Source organism: Camelus ferus, chromosome 7, assembly GCF_009834535.1.
Source record: "Camelus ferus isolate YT-003-E chromosome 7, BCGSAC_Cfer_1.0, whole genome shotgun sequence".
NCBI lineage: Eukaryota > Metazoa > Chordata > Mammalia > Artiodactyla > Camelidae > Camelus > Camelus ferus.
Genome location: NC_045702.1, coordinates 19463145 through 19484984, shown reverse-complemented (window position 1 = coordinate 19484984; position 21840 = coordinate 19463145). Strand labels below are relative to the sequence as shown.

Here is a 21840-nt window from a genome sequence, read left to right as displayed (position 1 = left end):
GGCAATTCACAAACGAATGAGCTTGTTACAGTATGATGCCCCACCTGCTGGGATGAGGGCATAAACTTGAGGAAAATCGTACACAGGTTAACACATGTTGAGAACACGCTTACCTGTGCTCCAACTGTGTATGTCCATTATGAGAACAACAGCATACTTATTTAGGGACACAAAAAATGGTCCTGATTACATAAAGTTGGTGCAGAGTCGGCAACCCATAAAGAATAGAATATTTTCTTCTTTATTTCTCTTTTCTTGCCCACGTGAACTGCAGAACATCTGGAAAGTAGAAAACTGATGTAAACTATAAAAATCCTGCTAAGTCCTGTGAAAACAACGTTTTTCTATACTTAACACTGTATAAACATCAGTTATAAGGAGTCATTTTAGGGTATAAAAAACAGAAAGTTTTAACTAAGACAATCAGAAGTTAAATATAAAATTTTGGAAAGTCATCACCTCAAAATATCCTGTTTTCTATTACATATTAAGTTGATGCAACTTTTAACTTGTGGGTAGCCTCTAAAAGTGGTCAGAGTGAAATGTGAACAAATACAAAATATAAATGTATACAGAGGAACATAACACAAAGAGAACAGTCAGATCTTATTTGATATGAATACGATCTCAAATGTTTACACTATACACCAGCACATAGAAGTCAAGAAATTGCCTTTCACAAACAAGTAGTAAACTGTGTAAAGAACTGCTGTAGAAGACTCATTTCTATTATCAACACTTTAGGAATATTGATTATAAATGGACATTTTCATAAAGATGAAAATTTAAAAGATAATCAGTAATGAAGCATAAGATTTGGGATTCCCACACAAACTAAAACTTAGGGGAAAAAACCCTTTAATAATATAAACATCAATATCTATATTAAAATTACCTATATTCTGTTAAATTGAAATCACTTTTATCTTGATAGTGTTTATTATTTAAAGGAAATAGAAGTGACACATAAATATATGAAAGAACCCAGCACACAGACAACACAGGATTAGTTAAAATGGAACATTTACATTATCTGCTAGTGTTGGGCATCAATTTCACCAGACATTTATAACTTTGATGCTCAGGGTGAAGCGTGGCTAGAATTTGACCATAGAGATCGTTTGAATGCAGTATGTATAAAAGTCAGCATAAAATGGGTAGATTAAATCGCCTTTCAAAGGAAATTTGTAAAAGAGCAGAAAATAATGTAAGAAATTTCCAACACACCAGTGAATGTATCTTTAGGGCTGAATGTGTGCTTAACAATGAAAATGATAATGCTCAAAATTGCATTTCATAAGTAATTATGAGTTAAAAGGACGGAGTTTATGATCTTTAACAGGGAAGAGGCAGAATTTATGAGGGCTATTTTTAGGGTTAATTTATGTCAGCTGTTAGTGTTTCCTTAAGGAAGACATGGCTCCTTAAAAGATGTGCGATCTTCTTCCTTATGCACCATTGTCTCTGGGAGCTAAATGCCCGCACGTGGCTGCATTTCCCAGTCTCTTACTTTGAGGGGGGCCGGGGAGGGCTGTCATGTTCTTATCAAAGAAATGTAAGCAGAAGAGATCTGTGCCACCTGCAAAGCTGCAGTGCGGATGAAGCGGGTTATGCCTCCTGCACGATAGCTCTTCCCATCACTGGCTGGAAGTGGAGGTCCCCATGGCCCTAGAGGATGGTGGGCCTGGAGATGGAAGGTGCCTGGCTCCCTGAATCAGCACATGGAAGGCTGTCTGGCATACCAACACAGGACTGTATGTGAGCAAGAAGTAAACTTTAGCTTTGTTAAATTGATGTGACTTGGAGGTTTCATCCTTTACAGCTTGACCCCTACATTATTATGGAAATAAAAGGAATGAGGAAGGGCTAGTAAGTCTAAGATTGAAGCATTAGGAGTCCCCAAGATTAATTCATATTGTAAAGCATATCAAATTGCTGTGCAATATATTAACTTTTTGTTTATGTCATGTAATTTTGCCTTAGAGTCTGGGGAATCATGGCTTATTTTGTATATTATTTGATTTCTTATTCCAATTAACTAATAACATAGGTTACTTTAAACGTTGCAGCATAACATTGAATAATTAAGAAAAAGATTTTCAAAGAAACACCTTTTTAGCAGTCAGTCCAGCAAAGTTCTAAATTGCTTTTAATAATTGTTTCATTTAATTTTGACTTCTGAGGAGTGGGTAATGATACACATTTGAGAATTTAAGGGACCAGGGGTGACTTGAAAGGGTTTTTTTTTTTTTAAATTCAAAGATTAGTACATATTTGCTGTAAGATTATAGAAAAACAAAGTATTTATTTCTCATAGCTCACTCCTCTTTCCAAAAGCAGCTTCTGTTGACTGCTCAGAGTGCATCATTTTTATATGCAGAAATATGTAAACACACATGCCCACATGCACCCACATCTGCATTAATTCATGTACATCCAGGAGTTTTCCCTACAAAATGAGAAAGAATTTTTAAAATGTGGCTTACTTTCTTCATGTAACTATATTCGATGAGCAATTTCTGTTGCAGCCCATTTTAGATAACACTTGTTCTCCTTAACAGTAGCATTACATGCTGATCACAATTTAGTAACTCCAAAATTAATAAATATTAAATTATTTGGATTTTTTGCAGTACATTTCAGATTAAAATTCTGGTACATTTCTTTTGTGCAGTTACATACATTAATTATATCTCTAGAATAGATTCTTAGGATTGCCATTCGCATTTTAAGTACTGAGTAGATATTTCTAAACTTTTTTGCATCCAAAATCTGTACCAGTTTATACTTCCATCAACGATGTTTGAGTGACTACTTTGACGCACATATTCGCCAACAATACATAGTATTAACTTTTGTTTTTTCACAATCTGTTGGGCAAAAACGTGTCCCCTCCTTTTAAAAGTAGATTTTCCTGACGGAGGATAGAAACACTTTCTTATTTACTGGTGACTCATGTTTGTTCTGTGAATAGTCTGAGTATCTCTACCTACATGTTTGCCTAATGTCTCCTGGATCTGTATTTTACCCTTTTGTTTTTTATACATGTGAAGATATGTCAAGGATATTACTATCCCCTTTCTTAGGACGGGTTTTCAGGCTGCTTATTCCTCTTGAGCTTTAGTTAACTGTAGATAGAGGAGTCTCCACTGAGTGTAAGTGAGTACTTAGACATGGTCTTTGGTCTTTGGAAGACCCAGATGAGAGTCCTGCTGTGTCTAACTGTGTGACCTTTGAGAGGTGCTTAACTTCTCTATGCCTTGACTTTTTTCATGTATAAATTGAATATGATAGTAAATCTTTCCTCTGGCAATTGTGAAGATGAGATTGATAATGCATGTACCCTCATAGAATAGCACGTGATATGGAATAAGCACTCAATTAATGCAAGCTATTAATATCATTATACCAACCGTGTTAACACCAGCACAGGAAATCTGAGACTCTTTGCAAATGAGTGGTATTCTTAATCTTTTCAGCAGGATATCAAAACCCTTTTTTTCTTAGGGAGGACAATTCATGTGGAAGATCTTATGCCATTCATAGTTCTGAGATCTTTAATTGAAGTATATTATTCATAATTTGCTGGTTACTTTAGAACTCCTATTATGTGCAAGGCTCAGGAATTAATTATATTCAATTCTAAAAAAATCTACTTTATTTCATCTCATGTAAAAGAAAAAAAAGAAAACCTAAATCCTGGAAAGCTAGTAGACAGGCATAGAATTAGAGAACTGAGAGGAAACTGTAGGTCATCTAGTCCAGCATTTCATCTTACAGTGGGGCCACTAATGCCCACAGCAGTTATGTAACTCTCCTAAAGTCACACAGCAACCTGGTACAATTGGAATAGAAACCCAGGTGTCCTGGCTCCAGGCCAGCCCTCTGAGAATTAACCCAGGCTATGCTCAGAAATGCACCTTGTTTCCTGGCCCAACAGAGAGACTCAAAAAACAAACAAACAGCAGAGAACAAGCAAAACAAATAAAACAGATCGAAGTGAGCCAGCAAGGAAAAGTGGCATCTTCCCTGTGATCTGGGGTCAAGCATCACAGCCACGACCCCCTGTGAGACCATATTCTGACTCTTCTTGCATTTTCTCCCCTCTTCTTCCTAAGAACCACAGGTTTAACAATGCTTCTCTATAGCATAAATATTCAAAGTGTGGTCTGTAGATCAGTATCAGCAGCAAGACAGGAGAGATTGTTTGAAATGCAAATCTCTGCCCATCCCACTCAGACCTGCTGAATCAGAACCTGTGTTCTTGCAAGATCCTCAGATGACCCGAGTTCATGTTAACACTAGAGAAGTGCTGGTCTACACTACCCAGCAAACAACAGTCGTCCTACAGGTCAGTGACTGGCAGTGCCCATGTGACATGCTGAAGACACTGTGGGATCCAATTCCAAGCAGCTTGTGAACTGGTTCCCACCCACAGGACCCCATACCTTTCATTTTCAGTAGTTACAGCTTCTAATTCTCCACCATCTTGCAAGACGTAGGAGGGTTAACACCCTCAACGTGGCTACCCTGCTACACAAGCGCCCTCTGACGTATCATAATCACAGTGTTTGGCTATTCGGCATGCTCTTTTTGAAAGACGCATAACCTCTGTTCTACATGACAGAATGAATATTCATAGCTCTTTTTTATTAGGTAATCTTAATATGCTTGCAATTCCTTTGGATCACTGGCAAGTAGGGTGTAATTAATTATTAATATTCATCCCATAAGAAATTTTTTCAAGAACTGAGTACATACGGAACTAAAAGTGACTAATAGGCAAGATGCCTAAATCTGAAAGACTAATGGTTGCCATATTTACATTACATATTTTATGGAGCGCCATACCTTTTTTTTTCTCTTTTCAGATAGAAGTTTGGGCTAAATGATGATTCATTTTTTCATTTGGTCATGATTTATTGAGAGACTACTAAAAAATCAGGTCTGGTCTAGCCACTGAAGATGTAAGTATCAGAAGGTCCTTTTCAAAAAAAAGTATTCACAATTAAACTAGCAAGATTGGATTGACTCGACTTGAATTCTGACTCCACTACTTGACATTTTAGTGACACGGAGTATGTCAAATCTCTACATATCAATTTCTCTTCTATAAATGAGAATACTGTTAGTGCTTACTTCACAGCTTTGATATGAGGATCACATCTAAGGAGTTTAATACAGTGTCTGGTACACAGGTGGTACTAAATACATTTTCGCTTTAATTATTTTCTACCATACTACATTCTGCAAATAAGGGTAATTTTAAAATGTGAAAAATCAAAAGATAATTCAATACTGAAAAGTGTGTGTAAGTAGTCAGCTGATAAAGGCTCATAAATTCACCAGAACAGTGATGTGGAGTGCTCACTCGATGCCAGGCAATGTGCTGGGGTTGGTGAAAAAGTGATGAACAGAGTCCAGTTTCTGCCCTCAGGGAGCTCTTCATCTTATATGTGGAACTTGATATCTTCCTGAGCAATGCTCAGGAAATACTACCTGAAAGCTTTTAACAATTGTGAACACTGAAAATGAAATCTGAATTCCTTTGTCTTGAGGTAGGGGTCTTTTTAGGTACAATACTACCAAACATCCATTCTAATTCTCCTCCACTGGTGAAACCCCAGTGGGGAACTGTAATGTCAACCTTTTCTTTCACTGTTTCCTCTCTCATCGCGCAGCTCATTTCCAGAGCCCTCCGCCACCTCTGACCCTTGGAACCACCATTCTCTCGTTACCACACCCACTTTTCACATATCAGTTTGGAGTCAAGCTGCTTTCTTTAGCAAATGTCAGTCCTTTTCTGTGTAAAGCCTCATGCCCTCACTGGGGTCAGTCACCGGTTTGTTTCACCCTCGAGAGGTCCCAGACCTTTACCCACAGATGAGCTCTACAGAGGCCGTGTTACCCAGTGGTTAAGGCTGTGGGCTCAGGGAGCAGACTGCCTCAGTTCAGTCCTCAAGTGATTTGTCCTTAGCTGTGAACTGGGCAAGTTACTCAATCTCTCTGTGCCTCAGTTTCCTTAACTGTACAGTGGGGATTGTCTTTTGCCTCAAAGGGCTGTTTTGAGGATTAAATGAGATAATACATGTAAAGTGCCGTGACTGGCCTACAGTGAGAGAGACAGAGAGACAGAATCAGAGACAGAGACAGAGAGACAAAGGGAGAGACAGAGCGTATTAGTGTCTTGGTGTGTTGGTTTGGGGTCTTAGCTGAATTAAATCACCGATCTCAGTGAGAAAAGCCTTTGTTCTCACCTTCTTCATGGTCTATATTCCTCCAAAATTTCAATGAGTTTTGCAATTCTGCCCATAGGGTTCACTGTCCAGGACAACCAGCCCCTCATAAATAATTTCCAATCTTCCACACCTTAGAAAGCACAGAGCAGCAGCTCACTTGGGCACACATGAAGCAGTATGGAGACCCTCCTTCAGTGAACACATCCTTCCTTGGGATAACTTAGCCTTGTTCTTTACTTGATAACATTTATACTGACTTACTACACTGTTATGGTCAAGCACAGAGGACTCAGGAACCAGACTGTCAAGGTAAAAGTCTGCCATTTGCTATTTTCTGAAACGTGTATATATGAAATAGACTGTTAATGGGACCTTCTTCATGAATTTTGTTATGATGACTGAATGGGATGATCCATGTAAATGATCTGTATCAATATGGAGCGTACCGCACTGGATAAGTGATTGATTCAAGGGTTGACCATTATTGTAAAAACCCATTTGGTTTTTACATTCAGTTAGCTTTGCTGCCCACACACAGTAATTAAGAGTTGGGTTGAGCAATTATTAATCCCCAAATGAAGGGTGCAGACTTAGTCTTCTGAACAAGTCGTGTGTTCACTCTTAATTGTGAAAGTGAGAAAGACTGGAAGCAAATCGACATCCTTGTTCCAGGGCAGGTTGGAAAGTGAATTTTATAGTAACACTTGAAAAAGCCACCTAAAATATGCGAGACTCATTCCTGACCACTGGATTTGGAAAGTAGAATTAATCAGTAAAATGAATCCACCATCAGGCAGAATAGCCAGCCATACCGTACTACATGCTTACACAATCTGGTAAAATTTTGCTATGGAAGTTTTGATGAAAAGACACTGAAAACCGTATACAGAGATAGTCTGTACGCATGCTTAACTTACAGCTCAACACTCAAAATTTTCTGGAGAATCTATATAACAACCCCAACTATTTCTTTGGTGTCTATTATCAGCCTATTCAAGGGAATAATGTCCAATTTTACCCTCTTGCTAGCTATGAGCGAACCAGTTTACCCCCAGAGTTGTAAACAACATGACTGTTCTCACACTGCCCGCAAGCATTCCTCTTATCTACTCTGCTTTCTCCTAAATACCTTGTATTAATTATGTTCCTCACTCAACCTGCTCATCATCCCTCATATGAGTCAATAATTTTCATGTGAAATTTCTCAACATCATGCAATGCAACCAACTAGGCATCCCTGAGTTACTCCTGAACAAGGGAAGTGCAATTTTGGGAGGGCGGACAAGTGTGCCTCTAGGTTTTGGAGATCCTTCCACTGCAGTTTTTTGTCTTTTCTCCTAATTTGTGACCTATGCAGTTAGTGAGTTTATATAGTTAGGGTAAGGAAGTGGAAAGACTATTCAACTTTTGGGACTTAGAAAATGATTTAGAATAACTTTTAATTTCACAGATATTCAATTCAGAGCAATAAAAGAAAAATCATATCTGATAAAGTCATATCTGATAGAAAAATCAATGAATGCAATATATCTAAAATCTTTCCCTCAAAGGAAGAGGGAAGGCTTGCTCTTATGTTATTAAGTCACATGCAAGAAAAGAGTAGGTAACTTTTCTGGATTTAAGCAATATTGGAGCACTCAACCTGGTGATTCAAATGTCACTCCAATTGAAAATGACTCTCCTTGAACAGCAGCCTCTTCAGGGCACCCCTGACCTCTGCATTCCTCAGACTGTAGATCAGTGGGTTCAGCACAGGGTTGAAAAGACTGTAAAACAGGAAAAGGACCTTCTGCTGCTCCTCAGGGTGTTGAGATTTGGGGGCCATGTACATGACGATGGCACTGCCAAAGAAGAGCCCCACCACGCAGAGGTGGGAGGAGCAGGTGGAGAAGGCCTTTCTGCGGCCCTCAGCTGCCTGGATCTTCAGGATGGAGAACAGGATGCGTGTGTAGGAGACCAGCACCAAGCAGAGGGGCCCGACTAACACAAACACAGAAGCAACAAAGATGACAACTTGGTTGAGCCCGATGTCAGCACAGGCCAGCTTGAGGACAGACAGGAGTTCACAGAAGAAGTGGTTGATTTCATGAGGCCCACAGAAGGGCAGTCTCAGGATGAGGCTCACATGGACCAGGGCCAGGAGGGAGCCACAGGCCCAGGAAGTCATCACCAGGGTGACAGCAGACCCTCCAGCTCATGATGGCAGAATATCGGAGTGGGTGGCAGATGGCCACATACCGATCATAGGACATCACCACCAGGAGAAGACATTCAGTGTGAGCAAAACTCAGAAAGAGAAAGGTCTGTGTCATGCAGCCAGCAAAGGAGATGGGCTTGGCTGGACTCAGGAGGTTTAGCAGCATCTGGGGCACCGTGTTGCAGGCATAGGCTACGTCCACGATGGCCAGGTGTGAGAGGAAGAAGTACATGGGGGTGTGCAGCCTGGAGTCCAGGGAGATGAGCCCCAGGATGGCCCCGTTCCCCAGAAGGGTGAAGGCAAAGAACAGGGAGAAGAGCCCAAAGAGAAGCATCTGAATCCTTGGGCCAAGACAGAATCCCAGTAGGGTGAACTCTGTAACCATTGTCTGATTTTTCTCCATTTCACTATTAAAGAGAGAACCAGAAAGCTATGTGACATCTATTTTAATGTTGCATAAACTTTTAGTGTGTGGAAAGTTATTGGTAAACGTTTTAAAGAACTCGATGAATTGAGAGATCACCTCACACCAGTCACAATGGCCATCATTAGAAAGTCCACAAATGATAAATGCTGGAGAAGGTTTGGAGAAAAGGGAACCCTCCTGCACTGCTGGTGGGAATGCAGTTTGGTGTGGCCATTATGGAAAACAGTATGGAGATTTCTTAAAAAACTAAGAATAGACTTACTCTATGATTCAGCAATACCACTCCTGGGCATATATCTGAAGAAAGCTCCAATTTGAAAAAACACATTCACCCCAATGTCCACAGCAGCACTATTTACAATGATCAAGACATGGAAACAACCTAAATGTCATTGACAGATGATTGGATAAAGAAGTTGTGGTGTACACACACACACACACACACACACACACACACACACACAATGGAATACTACTCAGCCATAAAAAAGAATAAAATAATGCCATTTGCAGCAATATGCTTGGACCTAGAGATTGTTATACTAAGTGAAGTAAGCCAGAAAGAGAAAGAAAAATACCATTTATCACTTGTTCGTGGAATCTAAAAAAAAAATGACACAAATGAACTTATTTACAAAATAGAAACATACTCACAGATATAGAAAAAAAAAACTTATGGTTACCAAAGGGGAAATTTGCAGGGGGTGGGATAAATAAGGAGTTTGGGATTAACATATGCACACTACTATATATGAAATAGGTAACAAGGACCCAGTTCAGTCAGACTTGAAATTAAAGTAGTAAATGTTTTGTACATGTTGTGAGAAAATGTTCTAATCTCATTATTTTACATGGAGCTATCCAGTTTTCCCAGCAGTACTTACTGAAGAGATTATCTATTCTTTATTGTATATTCTTGCCTCCTTTGTCATAGACTAATGGGACATAAGTGGGTTCATTTCTGGGCTGTCTATTCTGTTCCACTGATATATTTGTCTGTTTTGTGCTAGTACCATGCTGTTTTGATTATTGTAACTTTGTACTATAGTCTTTACTCAAGACACATGATACCTCCAACTCTGTTCTTTTTTCTCAAGATTCCTTTGGCATTTTGGGGTATTTTGCAGTTCTGTATAAAATTTCAAATTATTTGTTCTAGTTCTGTGAAAAATGTCATGGATATTTTGATAGGGATTGCATTAAATATCAACTCAAAATGAATTAGAGACCTAAATGTAAGACCAGAAACCATAAAACTCCTTGAAGATACCATGGGCAGAACACCCTTTGACATAAATCATAGCAGTATTTTTTTGGATCTATCTCCTCAGGCAAAGTAAAAGCAAAAATAAACACATGAGGCCTAATGAAACTTAAAAGCTTTTGCACAGCAAAGGAAACTAGGGGGGAAACTGGAGGTTGAGGGATAAACTGGGAGTTTGGGATTAGCAGATACAAACTATTATATATAAAACAGATAAACAACAAGGTCCTGCTGTACAGCACAGGGAATATATTCAATATCTTGTAATGACCTATAGTGAAAAAGAATATGAAAAGGATATCTATCTATCTACCTACCTATCTCTCTCTCTCTATCTATGAAACATCATGCTATATACCAGAAATTAATACAAACTTGTAAACCAAATATACTTCAATAAAAAAGAATTCATTGAATTATAAATAAGGATAGAAAGAAAGAGAAAGAAGGAAATAAGAAAGGAAAGAAGAAAAGAAGGAAAGAAATACAGGCTTACCTATCTAAATAAATTTAAGTGTTCATTAATCTAAATTGTTACTCTGACATTCAGTTTTACAGGAGAGAACTATATTTTCAGCTATTACCTACTTAGAGCCATTGGCACTGTGATGGAATTAAGAAATACCAAACCAGATTACAAAGAAAATAATCACAAAATATGGATTGTCTCAGAACTACATATATCCAAATCTGTAAGAATTGCTGGGTAGTAGAAATAATCAGTAATGAACAGCTTTAAAAATGAGAATTGTCCTAGAAAAGACAACAATTTTTCTTACTTCAGTAGAACTCATGATTGAGTTACTATTGGTATCTAAGTCCCATGTTCATAGGTTGGAAGAATTAATATTAAAGCATTCATGTTACTTAAAGCCATCTATAGATTCAATACAATCCCTATCAAGATTCCAATGGAATTTTTTTACACAATTAGAGAAACAATCATAACTTTTAAAGAAATCCCCAAAGACCCCAAATAGCCAAAGCAATCCTGAGAAAGAAGAACAAAGCTCGAAGCAACCTACTGTTTGATTTCAAGCTATACTGCAAAGCTACAGTAGGCAAAACAGCATGGTACTAGTATAAAAACAGACACATGGATGAATGGAACAGAACTGAAAGCACAGAAACAAACCCATGCAAATATGGTCAAGTAATATTTAATAAAGGAGTTAAGAATACTCAATGGAGAGAAGGCAGTCTCTTCAATAAATGGTGCTGGGCAAACTGGATATTCACCTACAAAAGAATGACCCTAGTTTCTTATCTTACACCACTCACAAAAATTAACAAGCAGTGGATTAAAGTCTTAAATATAAGACCAGAAACCATAAATAAATAAGTAAAACATGGGATAAAAGATCCCTGACATGGGTCTTGGCAATGAATTTTTTGACATGATATCTAAAGCACAAGCAAAACAAAATAAAAAATAAACAAGCAGGACTATCTTGAACCAAAAAGCTTCTGCACAGTTAATGATCAACACAATGAAAAGACAACATAAGGTATAGAAAAAACTATTTGCAAACCATGCATATTGAACAAGGGCTTAATATCCAAAATATTTTTTTGAAAAATTGTACAACTCAACAGCAAAAAATCAAATAAACCAATCTAAAAATAGAGAAAGAATAGGAATAGATGTTTTTCCAAAGAAGGCATGCAGATAGCCATCAAGTAAATGAAATGTACTCAACATCACTGAAGTCACAGAAATGCAAATCAATACCAGGATGAGATATCACATCATACTTGTTAGAATGGTGATCATTAAAAAGACAAGGAACAGAAAGGAGATGGTCAGGATGGAGCATGGACGTAACGTCAGAGAGGCAGCACTGCTGGTGCATCGTTAATGACCTTCAGGGAAAGGGAAGCCTGACCAGTTGACAGGTCAGTTGACTAAATCTTAGTCATCTGGCAAATCTGTGTCTGCAGTCTAGATGAATGGCTTGGATGACCAGTATTCAATAACACTAGTCAGTAAGATCCCTGATTAGCCCCTCCTGCTCTGATTGCATGTTTACCAATTCACCATTGGGTAATAAATTATCTTCTTGAGTAGATATTTATGCAAAGAAGGAATGCATTGATCAGTAGAATTCTTTGCTCATTGTGCAACTGCATTTCAAATTTTTAAAAAAAATGAACATTTAGGTATTCTGGCTTATGCATTATCTGATTGTGCTTTGGATAGCATGGAGCAGTTCCTAAACACCTTCCAAAGCCGGTCTAAAATGTGGGGGCAGATCCTGGACCAAGGTAACATCACTGAATCACGACTCAGGGAAAGAAACGGATCCCTTCTTAACAGCCACAGATGAAATACCTGTTTTCTTCTAAGCATTACTCATTAATTGTCAAATTGCCTAGACACAAATGCGACTGAAATAATACATTAAAAAGTCCTCCTACATGACCAGTACTTATTTGATTTTAAGTTAATATTAAAAATTTCTGTGTTTGAGAAACTTTCTTAATTTATTTTTTTAAACACATAAGGCATATGAAAGTATTTGGCTGTGAATGATATAGTTAAATCAACTCACTTATAAAACAGCAAATTTCCTTTTTCACTTTTCCTTTTCCCTTCATGGGAAAACATAAATGAAAAAAGAAATACAGCACAAACCATGATTTTTCTGATAGCCAAGTTGAAGGACAGATGAAAAAGGACAGAGTACATTAACATTCTTTAAGCACAGTAACCCTATTTGGTTCACTTTTATACCCCTAGGAGTTGATAAATTTTGTTGAATGAGAAATTAATAAACATAAACAAATTAACAAACATCTAAATATTGATATCCTTACATCAGATCTAGTGTCTTTTAAAATATATTCTACTATAATTACATCAAGTTTAGCTCATTCCTGCCAGAGAAAGTATAGAAAAATCGGAAGAATTTCATCCGTGGTGATTTGTATTAAAACAGGACTTTTTAAAAAATCCTGAGCTTAGTAAGAATAACCAAAGGATTTATAAAGTGTTTTAGATAATTAAATTTTGAATACACTTCTCCTTTATTTTTTCTTATTTTTATTTGATACCTACATTGTGTATGCAATATTAAAAACAACCAAATGGAAGGCAAACAGCTTAAATCACCGATGGGATGGTGGGGGTGAAGGAGGTGGCTCAACGCTGACACACATCCCAGTTCCAAACATGTCCTGTAAGCACAGTGATGTCCACTAGTTTATGTATGTACAGCTTCAGAATTTCAAAAATGGCAAATTACTACCTGTTTAATAATCATGCAACTCTGAAGTTCTAAAGTAAATAGCTAAGAAGGAAATCATTTCATATACAAACAAAACATTAGAACTGGATGAAATCTGTATTTTAAAAAGTAAACCTTGAAGACATGAGCTGGCAAGTTCTGTCTTTTGTAACATAGTAGGCATTGATAACTTGCCAGCATTCCTAAGAAATCACCTGTTGTTAATTTACAGCTCAGCTTAACTGTAGGGGTGTTTACTTGCAAGTCATAAGGAAGAAATGAAAAATAATTCATCTTGTTGCTTACGGAGCTATAAGCCAAGACTTTGCAAAACTGTCTTATGGGGTAAGGGTTGATAAGCAATTTTCCTGGATGTAGGAACTGCTGTAGATCATAAAGAAGAGCTAAGTGTCACTTCCACATAATGACAGTCTGAGAATCTGGTGAAGTCGATCATAATCATACTATTGAGTACTTCTTTGTACTGGGCACTCTGGAAGCACATAATGAGGAACATTGATGGTTCTGAGATCTGTGAAGATTTTATCAAAAATGTGCTTCAGGAAAAAGAGCAGGGATATATAAAAATGTGCACATTAAATTAAAAAGAAAATGTAAAGTATTATGGACTATCGCATCTTTCTCCTACCTCGTTACCCCACCATATAACATCTTGGTCCCTTTTCTTTATTCTTTCTATACCACTATAAAAACTTATCCTCCAAGCTACAGAAAATCTAACACACATATTTACTGAGTATATTTTAGCTGCCGGATAGTCTTTAATGCCATGCTTAATGAAAAGTAAGTATAAGACATGGATTTAGTATCCATTTGGCTTCAGAATCTACTGCAATAAATAGGTTCTCACAGACTTCATATGTATTATGACTATGCTTATAATAATTAAATGCATCATTTATACAATAACCAATATGTTGATTTTCCAGAAATGTAATATCATTCCATAATATTCCCTTTGACTAGGAAAATGTTCCATCTAAATCCGTAATACAGAAATTTCTTACTTCTTTTTTTTAATGTCATTTTATTCAAGTAAATCTTTATCACATGGATATGTCTCCAGCATGAAACAAAATCAACAAAATCCTAAACACTTTTATATACTTTGTTTATAAAACGTGCATCTGATTTTTCCCTGAAACCATTCACATAGAAAATGGATGATAAATATGTATGTTTAACATTAATAGAGTATTTTTTCTCTTTCTGAGACTTAAAGAATAGTATAACAGAGTGATAGTTAATAATAATAATAAAAAAAAAAACTGCATGCTACAGCATGTCTAAGAAGAACTGATGATAAGATAAAATAAGGCAACCTGGTTAGAGCCCACATTTGTACCCAAGGACCTCAGAAGAGGCAAGCACCTAAAGGTTCAGTGGAGCCCTGCTTTGGGGAGCTTCTGTGGGAGTTACAGAACACTTACTTCTGCTCCTGAGTGAAAATGGGACCAAATCCTCAGAAAAGTTGGTTTTATTCTCTGATTGGTTCAACCTAGCTGGCAGCTCTTGAGGGCTCACTGGAAGGGGTGGGCTGTGAGATGTAATGCATGCCCACCTCCACTGGGAAGGAGACTCGAAGCAACTCTCTCTCTATTTCTGTTCTCATCCCCAGCAGGACATACGATTAGCAAACGCAGAGCACACCCCTGAGACAGCACCACTCATTACAGTCCCCGAATACTTGGCATTATTTGGATTCATGCATCCTAGCACGGCCCTAGTTCCCAGGTCTCCAGACGGTTCAGATGAACCTTTAAGGAAGCAGAACCAGTGTGATAACGAATAAGCTCCTGGCATTAACCTCTGTAGTTCAGCTTCTCCCCAGTGTAATCTGGGACCCTTGTGTTGCAGCAGAGGTGGGCAGAAGCACCCTGAAAAAGCAGCTGATTCCAAGTAACAACTCAAGGTGTGGTAATGCTAAGAGAACTGGTTGTGGAGGCTAGGAGTGGATCGGGGAGTCCAAACCGGCAAGATGTCCCAAGGGGCGTATTAGCACCTGGCTGAGGGAGGGTTTTCTAGGACACAAATCACCAACACTGGAAGCACTCTCTAATCTCTGTTATGAGCACTCTTTCAGGGGAGGGGAGGAAAGGACCTTCTTCAAGACACCTTCCCCTAGAAGCTTCCTGCCTCTTCTGGGATTGGGAGAAGATCTGCTATCTCAGATGTTGTCATATTTATTTGTATCTTGCTGTGTTCTTATACTGAGCATATTCTGGAAATTTCAAAGCAATTGATCATGCAATTTAAAAAGCTAATTAGGTCATTCCTGACTTGCTGGGGCTGTGACATAAACTAGGGGAAAGTAGGCACAGTTACCAAGTTTTGAGGACACATCCACCTGAACATATCACTGTGAGAAGAAACATGTTTGGGGATATCAAAGCTGGCTCCTAATTGTTTGAAATGCCTGGTGCATGTTAGGCAATCAGTAAATATTGGGAATTTTCTTTCTTTCTTTTTTTTTTCACGTTCCAGGAGACCTGCAGAAAATGTGGAAATCAGGAAACTAACACACAAAATAAAAACTGAAATACTGTGAAAGTAACAGTTTAGGATATTACTTTATATGTTTACCACTATTTGACCATCAGTTATAAAAAGTTAAAAAATTTGAACTATGATAATAAACTAAATATAAATGTTTATGATACCAAACGAACTTAACCATAGGGAAATGCATCATCTCAAATTTACATTTTTAAAAATTTCATATCAAGTAATACAGCTTTTAACTTGTGGACAACTTCTAACAGTGGTCAGAGCAAAACATAAACACATACAAAACAAATATATACAAAGGAAAATAAGATACATAATACAGTCAGCTCTTGATTGCAATAAATACGTCCTGAAGTATTTATATTATCTGCCTGTATGGGGAGTTTTTTTTTTTTCGTCAGTATTGGGCATTTTCTGTAATCACTCATCTTATTTTAATCTGTATTTATAACCATTATGGTTACAGCAAGGTCCACTAGGATTTGGACATAATTTCCATTTCAAAGTAGAGTAAGTAAAAATCAACACATTTATAATTTATAGCTTCTGCACAGAAAAGGAAACATAAATAATGGGAGAAAATTTTTGCAAATGAAACCGCCAAAGGCTTGATCTCCAGAATATATAAGCAGCTCATACGACTTAATAAGAAACAACCAAACAACCCAATCCAAAAGTGGGCAAAAGACCTAAACAAGCAATTCTCCAAGGAAGACATACAAATGATCAAAAGGCACATGAAAAAATGCTCAATATCACTAATTATCAGAGAAATGCAAATCAAAACTACAATGAGGTATCACCTCACACCAGTCAGAATGGCCGTCATTCAAAAATCCACAAATGACAAATGCTGGAGAGGCTGTGGAGAAAGGGGAACCCTCCTTCACTGCTGGTGGGAATGCTGTTTGGTGCAGCCACTGTGGAAAACAGTATGGAGATTCCTCAAAAGACTAGGAATAGACTTACCGTATGACCCAGGAATCCCACCCCTGGGCTTCTATCCGGAAGGAACCCTACTTCAGGACGACACCTGCACCCCAATGTTCAAAGCAGCACTATTACAATAGCCAAGACATGGAGACAGCCTAAATGTCCATCAACAGATGACTGGATAAAGAAGAGGTGGTATATTTATACAATGGAATACTACTCAGCCATAAAAACCGACAGCATAATGCCATTTGCAGCAACATGGACGCTCCTGGAGAATGTCATTCTAAGTGAAGTAAGCCAGAAAGAGAAAGAAAACTACCATATGAGATTGCTCATATGTGGAATCTAAACAAAAACAAAAACAAACAAAAACAAAAACAAACCAAAACAAAAACAAAAACAAACAAAGCATAAATACAAAACAGAAACAGACTCATAGACATAGAACACAAACTTGTGGTTGCCAAGGGGGCGGAGGGTGGGAAGTTATAGACAGGATTTCAAAATTGTAGAACAGATAAACAAGATTATACTGTATAGCACAGGGAAATATACACAAGATCTTATGGTAGCTCACAGAGAAAAAAATGTGACAATGAATATATATATATGTTCATGTATAACTGAAAAATTGTGCTCTACGCTGGAATTTGACACAACATTGTAAAATCATTATAAATCAATAAAAAATGTTAAAAAAATAAAATAAACACCTCTCAAACTAAATTACCTTGGTAACTGGTTTGCAAAATGTTGGCATTTAACTGATGAAATAAAAATCCAAATCAAGGATGAATGTATCTTCAGAATGTCATGATAGGCATGTAATTTATGGAAAATGACAATTGTAAAATATTACTAATTATATTTCTGGAGTAATTATGTATTAAAGGGTCAAAAGTTCAATGTTTCACTTGGGATCCTGTTAATCAGGAAAATAAAGAGGCAGAATTTGTTAGAGGTTACTGACCACAGCCCAAGACACAGAAAATCCACTAAGTAAACTCCTGGGTTCTGATTATGAGAATTGTGGTCTATTTGGGGGAATTTTTTCTAATTTTAGTAAATACTCTTGGATATTCTTCAATTGTATTTGCTGTGATCCTAGGTTCATTAAGCCATGTTATTTTTTATTCATTTCTCAGATTTTTGAAGGAAAAACTGGGGAATCTTGGATGATGAGTACAGGTACCCTTTCCCTGGGAAGAAATATCCTCCATTATAAAGGTTCAGACCGGCATCCAGGTTAACCATGACTGTGAACATTGTGAGCATTCGGTTCTCTCAATTCTGATCAATTCCAGGTTAACTGACAGAACACCAGTGTCCTGACGTATCAAGCTGATGACAAGCCCTTAAGCCTCTAAGGTTCTCCTCAAGAGAAACTGGTTTTCTGGAATTTCTGACTTTCCTTTTTTCTTTTTTGACGTTTAACACTTGATGGGATTAGGTTTGCAATGTCCATCTTTAAAAAAAAGGAACAACTTTCATTAATACATCAGTGATTCTTAATGTTTTATGAGGCCATAAATCTCTTTAGAAATCAATGCTAAATATCTCCTTGTCATTCTCCTCTCCAGTCTGCACACACCACAAATGCACAGAGAAATTTGCTCACATTTTCCAGGATCCATTAAGCCACTGAGGGCTGTCCAAGGGGCCTTTAGTGACCATAAACTCTCAATCAAGAAGCCCCACACTGGATAAACATTGATGCTCAAATTATAATTTCATAAACTGATCATCAGAATTCCTATAGAAATGGTGAACTAAGAGAGGTTAGAACACTATTTTCTGACTCAATTAACTGTAAACTTTGTTAAGGACTAAACATTAGCTTCATAAACAAGAACACTGATCCCTTTATTAAAATGATGATATTTGTTCAACAATATGAAAACACTTTGATGCAATTAAGTAGTTTCTTTTAATTCTTCAAGTACTTCATTGTTCCGCAGGGCTTAACTCCGCTAAAACTTGATAGAACTTCCTTCCTCAATTTATTCTAGGGTTTAATTTACAATCAAAATATTCCTATAACCATGCTTAAAAACCTTTACTCATCTCCAAGCTTTGTTACTTTTTAAGTACTTGAGATCTGACTATATCCCAAAGTAATATTTAAAAAATATAATTTGTAGAAGATGTAATTTATTTTATGCCCCTTAAAACACTGTTATTTTCTTCCAGCAGTAGAGAAACAAAGTTAAAAAATTTCTCTAAGTTTTATTTATGTATTTAGCCACAAAAAAACTTAGAATTTTTTCTTTTATTAGGAGAAAATCTTTGTAACTGCATAAACACTTCACTTAACTCTTTTTCTGTTGAGATTGTAGTAATGTACATGGCATTCTATACAGAGTATCAGGAAATTCCAGTTTGTAAGGCTATCACTTGAGATTTGTTCATTGTAAGAATAACCAATGAATAATAAATCATATACTTTCCCTGTCTTGTTTTGTTCTTAATCTTCGAAGGATCAACTATCCTCTTGGGCATTCTGTCTTATATTCATTTCCTTTTTATTTATCATGTTCGTTATGCACCTGTTCCTGTGAACATTTTCTTATAGAACTTCTCCCATGTCTCTATTTTCTAAACAAGGAATTAAACTTTCCTAAAGCTTGTACACCATGTAGGTAATCAGCTTTGCAAATTCTTCCAGATTTCTGTGAGAAACTTGGTTTTATCTCTAAAGACTTGAGATAGAAAACACAGACTGATTTCATGCACTGTGTAAATAGGGAAATGGATACAGAATAAAGTTTTTTAATCTCAGATTTAGAAGAGAGTGTGAAATTGAACAAGGTCATCTTCTGAGATGTATCCAGGAATACATACCCAAGATGAAGCAGACGGCTGGATTTATTATCTCCAGATGATCCAGCGTCAAAGAGTAGAGATAGTGATCCTCACTTTCTGTACTCAGAGAGCACAGACTCCCAAAGACTGATCTAGGATACTGTGTTTAGACCTATATCCTCTTTAGAGGCTCACCTTACAGGAAAAAAATCATTTTGCTGTAGAGGGTGGTTGTGGGCAGTATTCACAACAAGTCAATCAACATCAAGATCTCTAGTACCAGCAAACTGCTCATAAGCATTAAGAAAGAAAACTCATGTGACCAGGTAAGTTTGAAAAGCACTGGCTAAAAATTGGAATAGAATTATTCTTTACCACAGGAATTCTTACAGTTTTTACTATGCTAATATGAATTGTGAGTTCCCTAAAGTGAGACATTTAATACGCACTAATTCTCAAGCTAATTTGAGCACAGAATTTATTTTTGAAGTTCTCTTGAGGAGCTAGTGATTTGAGGAAAACATTTTGGCAGCTATGGGGCTGCACCATAGCTTAAATGAAGAAATTATAAAGGGCATTGTTCTAGATTTGCGGCTTCCAAATCCTGGTCCATGGATCAGCTGCATCACATTTGCTACTGATAATATTTAAAGGCATAGATTTCTAAAACAGATACCACACCTACCGAATTAGTGATCTAATGGTAGGTTAGGAGATAGCTCTATTTTTAATAAGAATCTCAGATAATTCTTACACTGAGTTGGGTTTGGAACCTCTTGAGATAATATCCCCCTAGGTCACTGTCAACCCTGATGCCATCTTTTCATAAAGCTCCCTCTATTCCCAGCACTCTCTTCAAGGCATTCTTTACCTCCGAGTTCCTAAGAGTATAGATAAGCGGATTGAGCATGGGATTGAAAAGGCTGTGAAACAGAAGAAGGTATTTCTTGTGTTCCTTGGGGTGCCCATATCTGGGCCCAACATACATGATAATGGCTGTGCCATAAAAGAGTCCAACCACACAGAGGTGAGATGAGCAGGTGGAGAAGGCTTTTCTTTGATTTTCCCCAGACTGGATCCTAAGGATGGCACAGAGGATGCACATATATGAGATTACAATTGAGGAGAAGGGTCCCACTAGCACAGAAATTGCCCCAGCCAAAACCATTATCTCATTGATGTGTGTATCTGCACAAGCAAGTTTGAGAACAGCCATGATTTCACAGAAAAAGTGATTGATTTTCTGGGATATACAGAAGGGTAAGGGTAGAAGTAATACCAGATGAATCGAAGACAGAAGGACTCCAATGGTCCAGCAAATCACCACCAGTGTGATGCAGACTCTCCAGCTCATGATGGCAGAATATCGGAGGGGGCAGCAGATGGCCACATACCGATCATAGGACATCACCACGAGGAGAAGACATTCTGTGACAGCAAATGTCAAAAAGAGAAAGGTCTGTGTCATGCAGCCAGCAAAGGAGATGGGCTTGGCTGGACTCAGGAGGTTTAGCAGCATCTGGGGCACCGTGTTGCAGGCATAGGCTACGTCCACGATGGCCAGGTGTGAGAGGAAGAAGTACATGGGGGTGTGCAGCCTGGAGTCCAGGGAGATGAGCCCCAGGATGGCCCCGTTCCCCAGCAGGGTGAAGGCATAGAACAGGGAGAAGAGCACAAAGAGAAACACCTGAATCGTTGTGTCAAGGGGAAATCCCAGGAGGACGAACTCTGTGACAGAGGTCATGTTGTCTCCCATATCCCTATGACAGAGGAAACGGAGTTAATGTCCATGGTTTAAGAGAAGTCTTTAAAAATAGATTTGGGTTAACTTGTGATACCTTTCTGCAGTATAAAAAAATGTTCAGAAACACTTTCAATGATTTTTTGTGTTTTTTAATGAATGTTTAAAGACTTTATTTGATAACCCTGAAATACATATATACACACACAGAAACACACACACACACACACATATATATGTTTCCTTTCTTGTTAATGTTTTAAACAAAGGCTAAACTTTCAAAATAATTATGTTGTCACATATTAATCAAATACATAGTTTTTGGTTCATTCCGTGAGCTAACTCATATTGTTCAAATAAATTCTGCTTTTCTTTGCTTATATTAGAGTTATTTCTGTTTTTTCAAAAACTATGACCCTTAACTGACATACATGCCCAAGTCCTTAAGCTGCAATACATCTAATCTCAAGTTGGAAGC

General features: G+C 37.5%; 2 protein-coding genes across 2 annotated transcripts; both read right to left on the bottom strand.

Moving 5' to 3' along the window:
• Nucleotides 1-7896: 7896 nt before the first annotated feature.
• On the bottom strand, nucleotides 7897-8852 carry LOC102511187 (olfactory receptor 2A1/2A42). The gene is given in 2 exon segments (XM_006191446.2): nucleotides 7897-8418; nucleotides 8420-8852. Coding segments are annotated over 2 exon segments (942 nt in total). The 5' UTR covers nucleotides 8840-8852.
• An 11458-nt stretch (nucleotides 8853-20310) lies between these two features.
• LOC102509051 (olfactory receptor 13) lies at nucleotides 20311-21377 on the bottom strand. The gene has a single exon (XM_006191439.2). The coding sequence runs from the start codon at nucleotides 21375-21377 to the stop codon at nucleotides 20445-20447; it is 933 nt and encodes a 310-aa protein (XP_006191501.2). The 3' UTR covers nucleotides 20311-20444.
• Between the last annotated feature and the right edge of the window lie 463 nt (nucleotides 21378-21840).